At 43.8% G+C, this 13,670-nt stretch overlaps 1 protein-coding gene across 1 annotated transcript in view; it reads left to right on the top strand.

Moving 5' to 3' along the window:
* SNAPC1 (small nuclear RNA activating complex polypeptide 1) overlaps positions 1-13,670 on the top strand; it is a 171,003-nt gene that overhangs the window by 26,918 nt on the left and 130,415 nt on the right. The window contains exons 3-4 of the mRNA XM_086937944.1: positions 4,456-4,596; positions 9,795-9,899. Of these exons, the coding sequence (XP_086794070.1) occupies positions 4,456-4,596; positions 9,795-9,899 (246 nt within the window). The remainder of the gene's footprint in view (positions 1-4,455; positions 4,597-9,794; positions 9,900-13,670) is intronic.

Below are 13,670 nucleotides of genomic sequence, written 5' to 3'. Positions count from 1 at the left end.
AGATTGACGTCTGAGCTGGTTGAGATGCGGATGGATTTCTTATGGACGATAGTGATGCCACCTCCTGTGTGGCCGGTACGGTCCTTGCGAATGATCTTATAGCCTTCCGGGATGGCGATGGTGATGTCTGGGGCTCAAGAGGCATTCATCCATGTTTCTGTTAGGAAGGCGACGTCCGGAGAGATGGTGTCGAGTAGATTCCAGAGGTCAATGGCGTGTCTGTGGACCGAGCGGGTGTTGAGCAGGACGCATTGTAGGTGGTTGGGATCGGATATCTGTTGTGTGTTCGTGGATGAGGAGTTGTTCTTGGTGCCGTCGAACTTGCAGGAGTAGCAGGAAAAGGGTCCATGGGTGTGTCCAGGAGCGGCTTGGACGCAGTTGGGGGAGCGGCCAGGGTTAAGGGCTAGGAGGGTGGTGGCATCGTAAGTAATGCGGGAGGGGTGGGCCGTACGGGGACCAGGGGGTCTGGCGCTGGGCGCGGTCCAGGTGCGGACGGGCGTAGACGGGCTTACCTTTGGCGCACCTTCAGCGCGACTGGGGCGCGATCGCTGCGCACGGGAGCAACTGTCATATATGGATAGTGGAGGGGGAGGGGCGAGGGCGGCTCAGCTGGGAGGCGGGGCGGGCTACAGAGGACGACAACAACAAACAAAATGGCAGCGGAGGGGTGAGCACAGCAGAGCGCTTGAGGAAAACGCGCAATCAGAGGGAAAGTTACAATGGCAATTTAAAAGTGCATACAAAGCAAAGCGGCAACCTAGGCAGACTGCAGGCAAAATTATTAGGCAGTTTAGAATAGAAGCGAAGCACAACGATACCAAATGTCGCCAGGGACACTGGGGAGCAACATCATCAATGATGACTCCTAAATTTCTTACCTGGGTTGCTGGAGTGGGGAGATTTCCCAACTGAGGAGGCCAATGGGAAGAATTCCAGAGCTCCTTGTTTTTTCCCAGTAGAAGGATTTCGGTTTTATCACCGTTTAATTTCAACTGGTTGGTGGTCATCCAGTTGAAAATTTTCTGGAGTCCAATTTTGAGGAGAGAAGGAGCTGAGGGATTTGACTCTGATAGTGAGAAAATGATTTGGGAGTCATCTGCGTAGGTCATTAGGGTTAGTCCTAGGCAGTCCGCTATATCGGCCAGTGGTCTGAGATACAGATTAAAAAACAGCGGGCTCAGAATGGAGCCCTGCGGTACTCCATGTGGGGCGTAAAACGTGTCTGAGCAGGCAAGGCTGGATTTGATCTGGAAGGTTCTCTCAGTTAGAAAAGACTCAATCCACTTCAGAGCGTCACTGCGGATGCCGTTTCTCTCTAGTGTGGCCAGGAGAATTTTGTGAGAGATGGTATCAAACGCCGCACTCAAGTCTAATAGAATGAGTGGGACTGTTTGCCCGTCATCCAGAAGTTTCCTAATGTTTTCCGTGACGCCCAGCAGAGCAGTCTCAGTAGAGTATCCTGCTCTGAAACCTGATTGTGAAGGATGGAGGAGGTCGTTTTCCTCGGCGAAGAGGGTGAGAGCAGAGTGTATGTGCCTTACCATGAGTTTGGAGAAAGCTGGTATCAGAGATATTGGCCGATAGTTTGTTAGGACAGTGGGGTCCGCTGAGGGTTTTTTCAGAAGTGGGTTTACCATTGCGTGTTTCCAACTTGACGGGACTGTGGAGAAATTGAGGGATGAATTTAGCGTGTCTGCTATGATAGTCAGGGGGGTGGTGTCAAGCTGTTTTAGGATACTCACGGGTAGTGGATCACGAGGGGAACCTGATGAAATCGATTTCAAGGAGGAATTTAGGGAGTCCACGGTTATTGGGGGCCATTTCTCTAGGGTGTTAAATTTGTCCGGTAACACAGGGACATCATCCTGTGGGCACTTATCATTGCGCCTGGAGCTGATGTTAAGGATGTTTTTTTCTATTTTTTCATTAAAAAAGGCAGCAAGGTCTTGACATTCTTTTTTTATTTAAAGGACGGGACATAGCAGTTGTTTGAGCACCTGCTAGGTCCTTTACTGTATTGACTAGGGTTTTTGCTTTGTTTGCAGCATTGTTTATGGTGTTGGGCACATAAAGGGCACGAGCCTTGATGCAGAAAGAGTGGTACGCATTTCTGGTCTTGTGGTATATTATCTTTTTTTCTTGATTGTATTCTTTGCACCATTGCCTTTCTAGGGCTTTACATTTTGATTTTTCAGTTTTAAGAAGTTCATTGAACCAGGGAGCTGGGGGGCGATGAGAGTTTCTTTTTGCCTGAGTTTGAGGGAGGCATTTATTGGCTGCGTTTTCTAGCCACAGGTTAGTGGCTTCGGCTAGACTTTCCACATTCTGGTCATGAGTAGGGGTGCTATTTGTTAATGTCTGATTCTGTTTTTCTATGTCAAGGAGTTTCCAATTTCTCATGGAGTTTGCTGGCCATACTGTATTTTGAGGGGAGTATGTTCGATTGAGGCAAAAGCTGAGGAGATGGTGTTCTGACCAACATATGGGGCTGGTTTGAGTCCATTTTAATTTTGGGATATTGGTAAAGATGGGGTCTAATAGGTTTCCTGCCTTATGCGTGGGTCCTGAATTGAGTAATGTCAGGTTGAGAGCAGTTAGGTCGTCAATTAAGTTACAACATGCCACGTTTGTTGAGTCCTCAAGATGCAAATTTAAATCCCCTAGGAGTGTGAAATTCTTGTAGTCTAGCAAAAAAGGGGTGATATAGTTTGCTAGATTGGCTGTCCATGTGTTGGCATTTCCAGGAGGTCTATATATTAGGAGGCCAGAGAAAGTGAAGTTGGGGTTAAGGGTGATTCGAAAAGAAGCGGCTTCACAGTCGGGAATATTTACTGGGAGCATGTTGCAGGTAAAAACTTTACGAAATATTATTGCAATACCTCCACCTACTTGGCCCTGCCTGTCTCTTCTTACGATGGCGTAGTTAGCTGGGAGGGCAGTTGCTACATCCGGCCCGGAGCTTTCATGTAGCCATGTTTCCGTGAGGAAGAGAGCACTATGTGCTTCGTCTAGTAGAAAGGTGAGGATGTCGAGTTTATGTTGTGGTAGGGATCTGCAGTTTACGCTAAAAAAAGAGTATTTGCAAAAGGTGTGCTTTGAGCGTTTGGATGGTGGTTGTGTCCAGGTTTCCGGATCAGGGTGTGGTTGGGTATTAGTGATGTAAACATTACAATTTGTACAGTGTGTGCAGCCAGATGGTGAAAGCACAATGCAATCACGATGTGCTGCAGGGCGTAAGGCCCTTAATTGCGTGGAGCTCATACCTGAGGTCGGGCGGGCTGTCGAAGAATAGTTCCCTGCCCCATGCCCCGTACTGTCCCGGACGTGCCCAGACGGGTAGATCTTAGGCATGTCTCTGGCGCGGCTTTGGCGCGGTTGCTGCGCGTATTCGCTGCGCGTATTCGCTGCGCGTCATAGGGCGTGTCTGGTTTATGAAGAGGACAGGCTATTGTTCAGCTCCGCCTCTACACATCCGTTTGCCCAATCAGTGCCTGCCCCAGCCTGGAAGCCGGAAGAAGGTACCGCCCTGCACCCTCCACACAAACAAGCGTAGCGCTTGCGGTGGACCGGGGCTACAGGGGCCACAAATTGTTTTTAAAGAATGGTCTTTCAAGGTGGGTTCACAGTATTAACATCACACAGTGCAATTTTTTTAAATCAAATCGACGCATGATTGTGCTTTGGGTAAATGTTCGGCTTCAGGTGGTATGACTAAACACTTAGGTATTTCCATCATGCAGTTAGGTCTGTGATGAGGAAGAGGGATGAGGTGGTGGTGCTTTGATTAATTCCCCATCACAGGTCCCTTATCTCTGCCTTCACCACGTGAAGCCCGTTGTGAAGGGGCTGGTGTCAGAATACCCAGATCGTAGATAGAAATCTTTATATCTCCCATTTAAAATCTGACTACCTGTTGTGTGTATGTATATATACTGCCAGTGCCTAATCTGTAAATGAAGTGCTAGTGGCCAAAGTTTTTCCTGGAAGCCCAAAGATGGCGCTGCTTAATGTCAGGGTTTCTGTATAAAGGTGTCTAATATTGATTCCACCTTAACCCTCTTTCGTTCACCACCCTACACTCCCTGCTCCTTTATCTCACTCTTGCATGTTCCATTGCAGCCCTCCTCACAGTTTTTTCAGTCATTCTCTTCCTGCTTCTTTTCCCATTTCTTTCTTTTGTTCTGCGTCTGATAAATTAAAAAAATCCTAGTCCCCAAAAAGGAGTGCTGGTGGGTCCCACCTGCTCTAATTGGGCACTGTAATCTCAGGAAAATTGGACCCAGGACCATCCACATGGTGTCAACAGTTGGTCTAGGCGTATGCGTTAAACTCTAACAAAGACCATCAATGTACCGATAAGTTGTGAACAACTGATGTAATGTTTATAAAGCGCTATTGACCAGTCTTGTAAATTAGTTCGCTATGTCGGGTGAGAGTGTCCTTTGCTTTTTACAGATCAGAATAGCCCTAAAAGATTGGAATGAAGTCCTGAAGTTTCAAGAGGAGCTGATTAATGCTCAGCACTTTGATGCTGCTTACATCCTCAGGAACCTAAGAGTCAAGAAAGCATTTCACTACACTGCGATGCCAAAAATAGTAAGTAATTGTCAATGTTTTTTTTCTCTTTTTAGTTAAAGGCTACACCTCCAAAGAATTGTAAATGAAATGAATTGGCACTTACTGTTAGCAAGGGCACTAATAGTGGTAACTTGGTCTAATGTAGGAGAAAGTCGTACCTATGCAATGCCTTGGCGTTCTTTTAAAGTATTTCTTAGCATTATCCTGGACGTGATGGGCATAATTAGTTTATGCACATTAAGTTAGAGTGTTGTTGGTTTTATTTTCTTGTGCGTAAAGTAGGTTTGATGGGCAAATCAAATGTCACTAATGTGCAGGGAGGGTGCCATTTTTGGTAGCATAAGGTTGTGGATTGTCTGGTATTAAGGATCAGCGCACTCTTAAATCTTAAGCCCATTCATTATTACTTTACGAAAACAATCAAAAGCCTTTAAATCCCTTTAAGTTAAGGAAGTCGCCCTCCCTCCTTGGCTCATGCCCCATACCATAGTAAAGACATCGGCAGGCCACTGCAACGTCTCAAATCATGTAACCATCAATCCCTCTTGAAATGAGCATGGTTTTTCTGGATTTTGAACTCCGAGGGGTAACTTTGCTAGTGGAAAAACCTATGTCACCATACCCAGTCATGCTCGGTATGGTGTGCTCTCATAATATCACAGTTTAAGCTTCTCTCTGCAATGACATCAACATTACAATATAGACAAACAACATATTGTCAAGGTAAGTAGATATGGAAATAAATTTGTACTTTCCAATGTATGCTTACCGTAGCATACTTTAGTAACCAAAATAGTGGTCTGTGTTCTTTACCACAATTTTGTGACATAACAGCCCTAACTATAAAATTTCTTTGATTTTGCCTTTAATCATCAGTCTTACTTATCCAATTTGCGTGAACAATTTCAGATTTTCCTTGAAAAACAAGGTCTGTTGAAATTCTGACCGTTTTTTTTTAAAAGATTGAATGAATACTGTTGCGCAAATATAGGGTAGTCTTTAATTGGCTAGACATGAAAGGCCAACGTCAATAGGCAGTCTTCATTTTACACAACAACCTACTATGACGTTGGTCGTGGGGTGCCCCAAGGTTCCATACTATGTATCTACTCTAAACTCAACTATTTCGACCCAGTCTGCACTCAGCAGAAGACATTAGTTCGATTTTGAAGAGGTCAAGTAAATTGGTCTAAATTGCACTGACAGATACTCGTAGATTGTCCAGCCATTCTATCTGACAGTACCCTACATCACAAATCACTGCATTCCTCACTGTTTCACTTCACTTACATTAAAGAAATACATTTGTTGTGTTGAACAACGGCTATCTGTGTGGAAAGATACACAAAGTGAAAGTCTTGCAACTTTCACTTTGTCAACAAAGGCAGTGTGGTGAACCTTCACAGCCAGGGGAGGAGTTTCTTTTGTTTATCAGATCCATCATTCTGTCAGATGTAAACTACTAGAATTCTTTGTGTTGGGCTTCCAAAAAACTGCCCTTGGCCTGCGTTGGAGTAGTAAGAACATTGTAGACTTTGCTGTTGTTAATCTGTGGGTGGAAACATGTAAAACCCGTTATATCCCACCATAAAGAGAAAAAAAATCATGTGTATTCTTCAATTCAAATAATAGACTTTTCCGTTCAGAAAAAGACTAGGCAGGAGGTAGTGGGGCTGCTAGTTCTTCCCACTGTTGTAATACACATAAAAAGTGAAGAGGCCTTAAACATACGGTACAAGAGGAATGAAAAAGAGTGGGAGGCATAGAAAAGAAAAACGAGGTTTACAAAGAGAACCAGTTGTGTCGACACAACAACAGGTGGAGCTCAGCCAAGGTGGTATTTAAAATAAATGGCCATGAATGCAGGGAGAGGTGGCTTACAACATAGGAATGCATAGGCCTGCATCAATAAGCCCTTTCTTCGGTGCACATTTCACTATCAGCGTCCAGTTGTTTAAAAGAACTAAAACAGGGGAGCCAAGCCCCGGAAATGGTGTTAGCAAAGATTTGTGATGCACTCCCAAGTAAACTCAGAGAAAAGCCCAACCATCTCAGACTCCGAAACATTCTTAAAACAATACTCCTGTTTTTTTTCTTTATCAACTAGACCAGAGAAGGCACAGTTTTCCATTGACAAAACCAAGTGATGAAGATGCCCTAGAGAATCCTTTAGAATGCATTTTAAAGTGAAGTTGTTCTGGGACCCTGATATTCTTTCTTCCCTTAAATTCTTTACTCCCTTAAATTCTTTACTCCCTGACCGTTGTCTCACACTTTATTGGAGAAGTATGTGCTTCACTAAGAGCTAGAATGCATAATCCTACCCTTCTAATTCCCCTTTTACTATTGTTTAGATGATTCCTCCACCGCTGTCCTGGCTGACCCACCAACTTCCAAGATCATTTAGGTGGTCCAGAAATTCAAAAACAGGTCTTCAAGACAGTACCTTTCGTCATGGATTCATACTTCATGTTCAGTCAATACAAATATTTGTTTAGCCATCAAGCAAGGCCGATGTATTACAATAACACTTTGTTCAGTTGGCAAGAATAACAAACATCAAAATGATGTGGGCAACAGCACAGGTATTTCTAAAAGAAATGAACACAGACATAACACAAAGGTAAAACATTGGTGCATTAGAGCTGTTGTAGCCAAAGAAAAAAGGTTACCTACATATGAAGTAATCCAGGTTCTGTGGAAAGGAGGTGGTTAAATGAGGTTTTGTTTTATTGATAGTAGGAACACTGGAGGTGACAAATTAAGATATCTGAAATAAGTGGCCTTATTAGAAGGTAGATTGCTCTTTGGTGGTACTGTGATGGCACAGGATTACCAGCTTAGTTTACTCATATCACAACATACTCACCTGGGCCCATAACATACACACTATAAGCCAGTAATTTATTACTTGCTGCTGCCAATCAGGAATTATTTTACCTTATAGTCGCATATACCTGTAAACCATAACTTACCAATTTCTTGTCACTGCTATTATTGAGGGAACTGGATCAGGAAGTTAGAATAATAGGTATAACTAAACAATTTAATGTCATGGAATAACCACAGGCCTGGGAAAGTTTTAAAACCTTTATCTATGTAATATTTTGTGAGTCAAATACCAGTACATACTAATTAACAGTCAATCAATTATAAAAAAAAAATGAGCAAAGCAAAAATCTTAGGAAACTAAGTTCAAATTCTAGACATTGGTACCTGGGAAAGGTGAAAAAGGGAATACAGTACAAGGACATAACACACAGATTTATATTTACCTAGAATGGTGCGAGGAAAACCCCGGCCACGGGCTGGAAAGAAAGGGCTCCCGACTAGACAGGAGCCAACAGGTCAGGATTGGTGCAGGAAAGGACAGGTAAGCTCTTCTAAGTGCAACACCAGCATTACACCCCTCTCTGATGCTACTCTGGGACCCCGACTGGGTAGATGGATTCTTCTCCCTCAGCAAATTCCTGATTCTTCTGTCAGGGTGCTCGACCAGCCCTCTGCTCGCGATTCTCCTTCACCATACGTTGGGTCAGTGACAGGTCTGTGACAAGTCAGACAACCTAACTGACTGAGTCTATCTTAGTTATACTAATTTCCAGGGTATGTACCCCACCAATGTTGCAAATTGGTGTATTCCCTTTATTTGATTGGTCAGAAAGACGTGGAGAGGTCATCACACCAACTAGTATGAAGTCATTTTCGTTGACTTAATTATTCTACGTTCCCACCCATAAATGTATTTCCCATGCTTTTAATCCACCCAGCATTATTTCATTTAATTTCATATACAATGTAAAACATTTTATTTTATTCCTTTCTCCGGGTCAGGAGGTGAGGTTCCCAGGTGCATCATTCGTAAGATGGGACTTGGCAGAGTGTCAGTGCCAGGACTTCAAGGTTTTCAGAGTTCGAATGCGCATGCACCGCAAATCCAAGATGGAGAATACAGACACCCTTCAGGCCCTAATACAAGCTACCAATAAAGTCAAAGAGAAACACGTTGGAATACGAAAATAATTGAATGCACTGTATACCACTTATTCCTACTCTAATCCCATTAATTTATTTTATCTATTGCATTAGCAGTTAAGCAAAACATAAAAGGTTTAGTTTAGGCTTAAGCATATGCATTATCATGTGAGATTCAAAGCGGCCATTTCTGGCACTGCTGCGCGGGTGCAAAGAATTCCCACCAAAAGCAAAGGACGTCATACTACCTAGATGCATGCGCAAAAGAGTTCCTGCATTTTCAGCGGTCATATTAAGACACTCAAGTTACTTGTTAGTAAAAGCACATAGGAAAGCTTCCCTTAGATACAGAAATGTTGTGTTGTGCATTATTAGTACTCACAAATGTGTTGGTTAACTTATTACATGTTATTTCGAGAGGGTTGAATTCAAGCAAGTTTCGTTACCTATGAAACCTTGCTCCATCATCTGGCACCATGTCATTCATAATACGTTAATTAACTGGTCAAGGGTGTGCAAGAGATATATGAAGTTGTTGGATATACTGTTATTTTAGGGAGAAAACAGGTAAAGCATGATGGGATACCTGCAAATAGCAGTTGGAAGTCTGTATTGTTAAGTGCAAAGCTCTCAGAGATGGGGATGGACAATGAAGGGTCATAAATATAGATTTAAGAGGGACGTATAATGTTTAAGATGTAGAAAATGTGCAAAATTCTAGAGGTGGCAGTGCTTTCATGGGCTGAAATGGAATAATGTCGAGGGTACAATTACGATTAGGTAAGGCAAAGCATTTTACAAATGGTTTCAAGTTACCCGAAAGCAAAATGCCTCAAGGTAAAAATGTGTATTCATTTTGGGCAAAGCCTGTGTGCTTCAGCAAGGGAGTCGCAGCAAATATATTTGCCCGACTAAAGGAACAAAGAATGTGGGATGTGTAGAAAAAAAATATACGTAAAAACTGAATTTAATCATGCAGTTTGGTGTCGTATTGATATTTAGTAATGTTGACAATATTGTAGCAATAGTTACATGTAAAATTACTTTATTAGGTGGGCATTACCCTTAGGTGTTTGGCCTTCATGAATTTAAGTTTTAATGGGGGTTGCTGTCTGTGTCTTAATCCTGTACACTATTGTTCGTGATGTGCTAATGAAAACTGTTTTACACCGTAAGCTGAAAAATTGCATCAATCCAGTTTTCCTCACCAAATATTTACCTACTTTTTTCTTGTGTTGCAGCTAACATACCGGGCAAACAGAAAGCTAGTTAAGGAGCCAGGTAAAGAAGAATTTAAAGAGTCAAAAGACAGAGTGTCTGAGCTTATAACATCTGATATGTTAGAGGTATGACTTATTATTTTGTAAACCCTTACCATCAAACTGGGAAACCAGCATTGTATGGCCATTATATTGTGTGTTACCAATACGCAACAGAGGACATAAATACTAGTAAATGTGTATACTAGTAAATGTGTATGTAAAACACCAATGGGTCAGAAAAGAAAGATCTTGTTTCTACCTTTGACAACCGTCCACAAATTCTGGATTTGTACAGTCTTAAAACAGGTATTAGAAAGAGTAGGGGTTTGTTAGACCTGGCATCTTTGGCGTGGTTTCCCCTGACATTTTGCCTCTACCTCCTGTATTTTTGACGCTGTGCTGGATTTCGTTTTTGCTGGTTTAGATGCTTTGGGCACTTTGCCACTGCTGTTCAGTGTCAAAGCGAAGGTGCTCCCTGAGTAAATTGTTATTGTGATTGGTTATCCATGATTGGCATATTTGTATTCCCAGGAAGTCCCTAGTAAAGTGCACTGAGTGTGCCAGGGCAGGTGATTCAAATGCTACTGGTGAGCCTGTAGCATTGATTGTGCTACGCACATGAGTAGCCCTAAAATGGTGTCTCAGGCCTGCCACCGCAGTGCCTGTGTGCAGCTGCTAACTGCCATGCTGACCTGGCCAGTGTCCACACTAGCCAGGCCTAACCCTTATCTTTCTGTACACATTGGACACCCTAACAGAAGGCCCTAGGTACCTCCCTGGGCAGGGTGCAGTGTATATGAAAGGAAGAGCATGTACTGGTGTGTGTGACATGATCTGGTAGTGAATTACAGCCATTTTCGTTTTTCCTATTGAGAGGGCCATCTTGCCCGTAGGCTATAATGGGGAATGCGGAGTATAATGTTTACCTGCATATCTTCCCATAGGAGCAAGATAGAAAATTAAAGTCTGATATCTCCGAACTCTGAATTTAATAACACATCTTTTAGGAAGAATGTTTTTTAAATCCTGTGTTTGAGAACAGCACTTTTAGAAAGTGACTGTTCTCTTGTCTAACCTTTCTGTGTGCCTTGGCCTGTTTGTGAATTGACTGTATGGTTTGTGAGCGACAGGGGCTGGGAAGCTCCCAGGAGGTTGGATGAGTCAGCCCTAGGCTGAATGACTGCATCTGCATCTTGAGTGGTGGGAGGGGGTAGCACCTGGGCCTGAATATGGCTGTGCCTGCCTTCCACAATGCTGGCTCCACCTCCTGCTGGGCGGCTGACAACCCTGACCCTTTCTCTGAAATGAAAGGAGAAGACAGAAAAACAAAGTGCTCAGGAACTGACCTGAACTTGTTCTGACCAAGCCAAGGCCCCTCTGCCTCTAGAGAACAAAAAAAAGACTGGTATAAAAAAGGCTACCCAAACTACAGAAAATTAGATCATCCTGGAATCAGGAATGAACCTCTGCCAAGGAGAAAGCTGGAAGACTGAAGAGGAAGGCCTGTTCTGCTGTGTACTTGTGGGCTGACCTGCAGTTGTTTTGCTGCCAAGGAGAGGGGAAGGACTTTGCTGTTGCTTTGTCCCCTTACTTGAAGAGATCTCCAAAGGCCTGAGAAGAGCTGGCTCCCTGTTAAGAAGTCCCAGGAACAAAAGGACTTCACCCCCAGCTTCCCCCTGAACTCTGCTGTATGAGGTCTGCCCTTCCTAGAGTGCTTGATCCAATTGTGGGGCCTCTGGAAGTTGTGCCTGCAGTTTTCACGCATTGCTCGCTTGCGAAGCGCACCCCCGACAGTGCGAGGAAATTCCTGCCGCCGCGAAGATAGAGATCGTCGCAGCTCCTGTTGCCGCTGCAAGAACAGATGCTTCGTTCACTTGCGGAACGCAATGCTCCGGTGCGGGAAGATTACTGTCGCTTTGAGTATCGTCGCAGAGCCGGTCGTCGCTGGGTGAGATCGCTGCACTGCTTGCTTGCGGACCGCATCACGTCGCTGCGAACATTGTCGCAGAGCAGTCGCATCGAGTGGCAGCGAAAGGAGAAGATCGATGCTGCGCATGGCCGCCGCACCTGAGATCGTCGCCGTCCAGAAGATCTTCACATCGTGCCTGTGCGAGACGCTTCCTACTAAACCTGCACAGCGGAATCCATACAGGGTATCGCATCCCTCCCCATACAGACCAAATTTGTCGCAACGCGCCCGCTGCGTCCTGCGGGCTGTGTCATCGCCTCCCTAGGGTTTCAGGAGTGACGCATCGCTTGTTTTTCAAAGCTGCATCTTCCATTTGGAACTTATGTCGCATCTACAGGTACTTTGGGCTAAACGGGACGCATCTGTGGATTATTTTAACGCAAACCTTAGAACTCTTAGAAAATCATATTGTTGAACTGTGTATGTTGGATTTTTGTCGTTTTGGTCTTGTGCAGTTTAGAGAAAGATACTTTATTTTTTTCTAAACTGGTGTGGAGTCCATTTGTGGTGTTTTCCCTGTGTTACTGTGAGTGTTGGTATAAATACTTTACACATTGCCTTTGATATGCCTGTCTGCTCGTGCCAAGCTACCAATGGGTGAGCAAGGGTTATCTAAAGAGTGTATCCCCCTTATCCTGACTAGAAGCAAGGATCCGTTTTTGGACATTGGTACCTACCTCTGCCAACTAGAGACCCCCAGATCTAACAGGGTTCATATGTCATCTGTCCCAGATAAGGTGACGTTTGCTAACTGGAAAAAAAGGAATAATGTTATCCAGTTCAATGTATCTTTGTAAAGATTTATATGCCAGTGTTAAAATGGTTTCAGATATCGGAGTACAACTATAAAGTATTATGGTAACTTTGTAAGGTATTTTACCACCCATGTTAGATCTGCCAGCCTTAGGATGCCCCCCACCCCCCATCTTTTTGCCTTCCTTGTCTAATTTTCTGACCTCGTTTTCGCTGGCTTTAGGACTCTGAGCACTTTACCACTGCTAACCATTGTCAAAGTGCATGTGCTCTCTCTACCCAAGGTAATATTGGCACATAACCAGCATTTAGTTTAGTTACAAGTTCCTAGCAAAGTGGTATTGTAAGTGCCTAGGGCCTGTAAATTTATCGCTACTAGTGAGCCTACAGCACATATTGTGCCACCCACTAAGTAGCCCTTTAAACATGTCTCAGACCTGTAATTGCAGAGCCTCTGTGTGCACTTTAAACTGCCATTTTGACCTGCCAAAATAAACATTTTGCTAGCTAAACCTTCCTTTTCAATACATATGTCACCCCAAGGGTAGGACCTGGACAACCCAGTGTGTAATGTATTTAAAAAGTTGGACTTGTAATTTAAAATTTTACATGTCTTGGTAGTGAAAAACTCCTAAATTCATTATTTACTATTGCAATGCCTATCTCTTCCATAGATTAACATTGGGATTACCCGATTACATTTTAGAAGTGTAATTTCCAAATGGGAAGATATAACTGGGTCAAGTTTGGTGTTTCTCGAATCACAATTTAAAATCCAAATTTATGGTTAAGTCAGATTATAAATTCCAATTCTGAAAATGCCACTTTTAGAAAGTTAGCATTGTCTTGCTATAGCCATCTGGTGCCTGCAGCCTCTCTCTGGTCACATGACTGGGTGCAGTTGGCCTTTGGGCTATGTGTATTCCTGCTAGACAGCACACACAATGGAAGCTTAGGTGTGACTGAGTGGGCCATCAACGGCACAATGGGAGGGAGGAGCTGGGCCCAACCTCCCTTACACCTAATTGTCACCACACAAAGGGCTGCATACCCCCAGTAGTTAGTCTTTAGACAGGGCAGGGAAGGCAGGGTATCTGAGCACTTCAAAAGAATGCCTCTAGAATCTTCTGCCC

This window comes from Lissotriton vulgaris, chromosome 9 (assembly GCF_964263255.1).
Source record: "Lissotriton vulgaris chromosome 9, aLisVul1.2, whole genome shotgun sequence".
NCBI classification, from domain to species: domain Eukaryota; kingdom Metazoa; phylum Chordata; class Amphibia; order Caudata; family Salamandridae; genus Lissotriton; species Lissotriton vulgaris.
The sequence above is the reverse complement of the archived record's forward strand: the minus strand, read 5'-3'. Positions and strand labels throughout refer to the sequence as shown.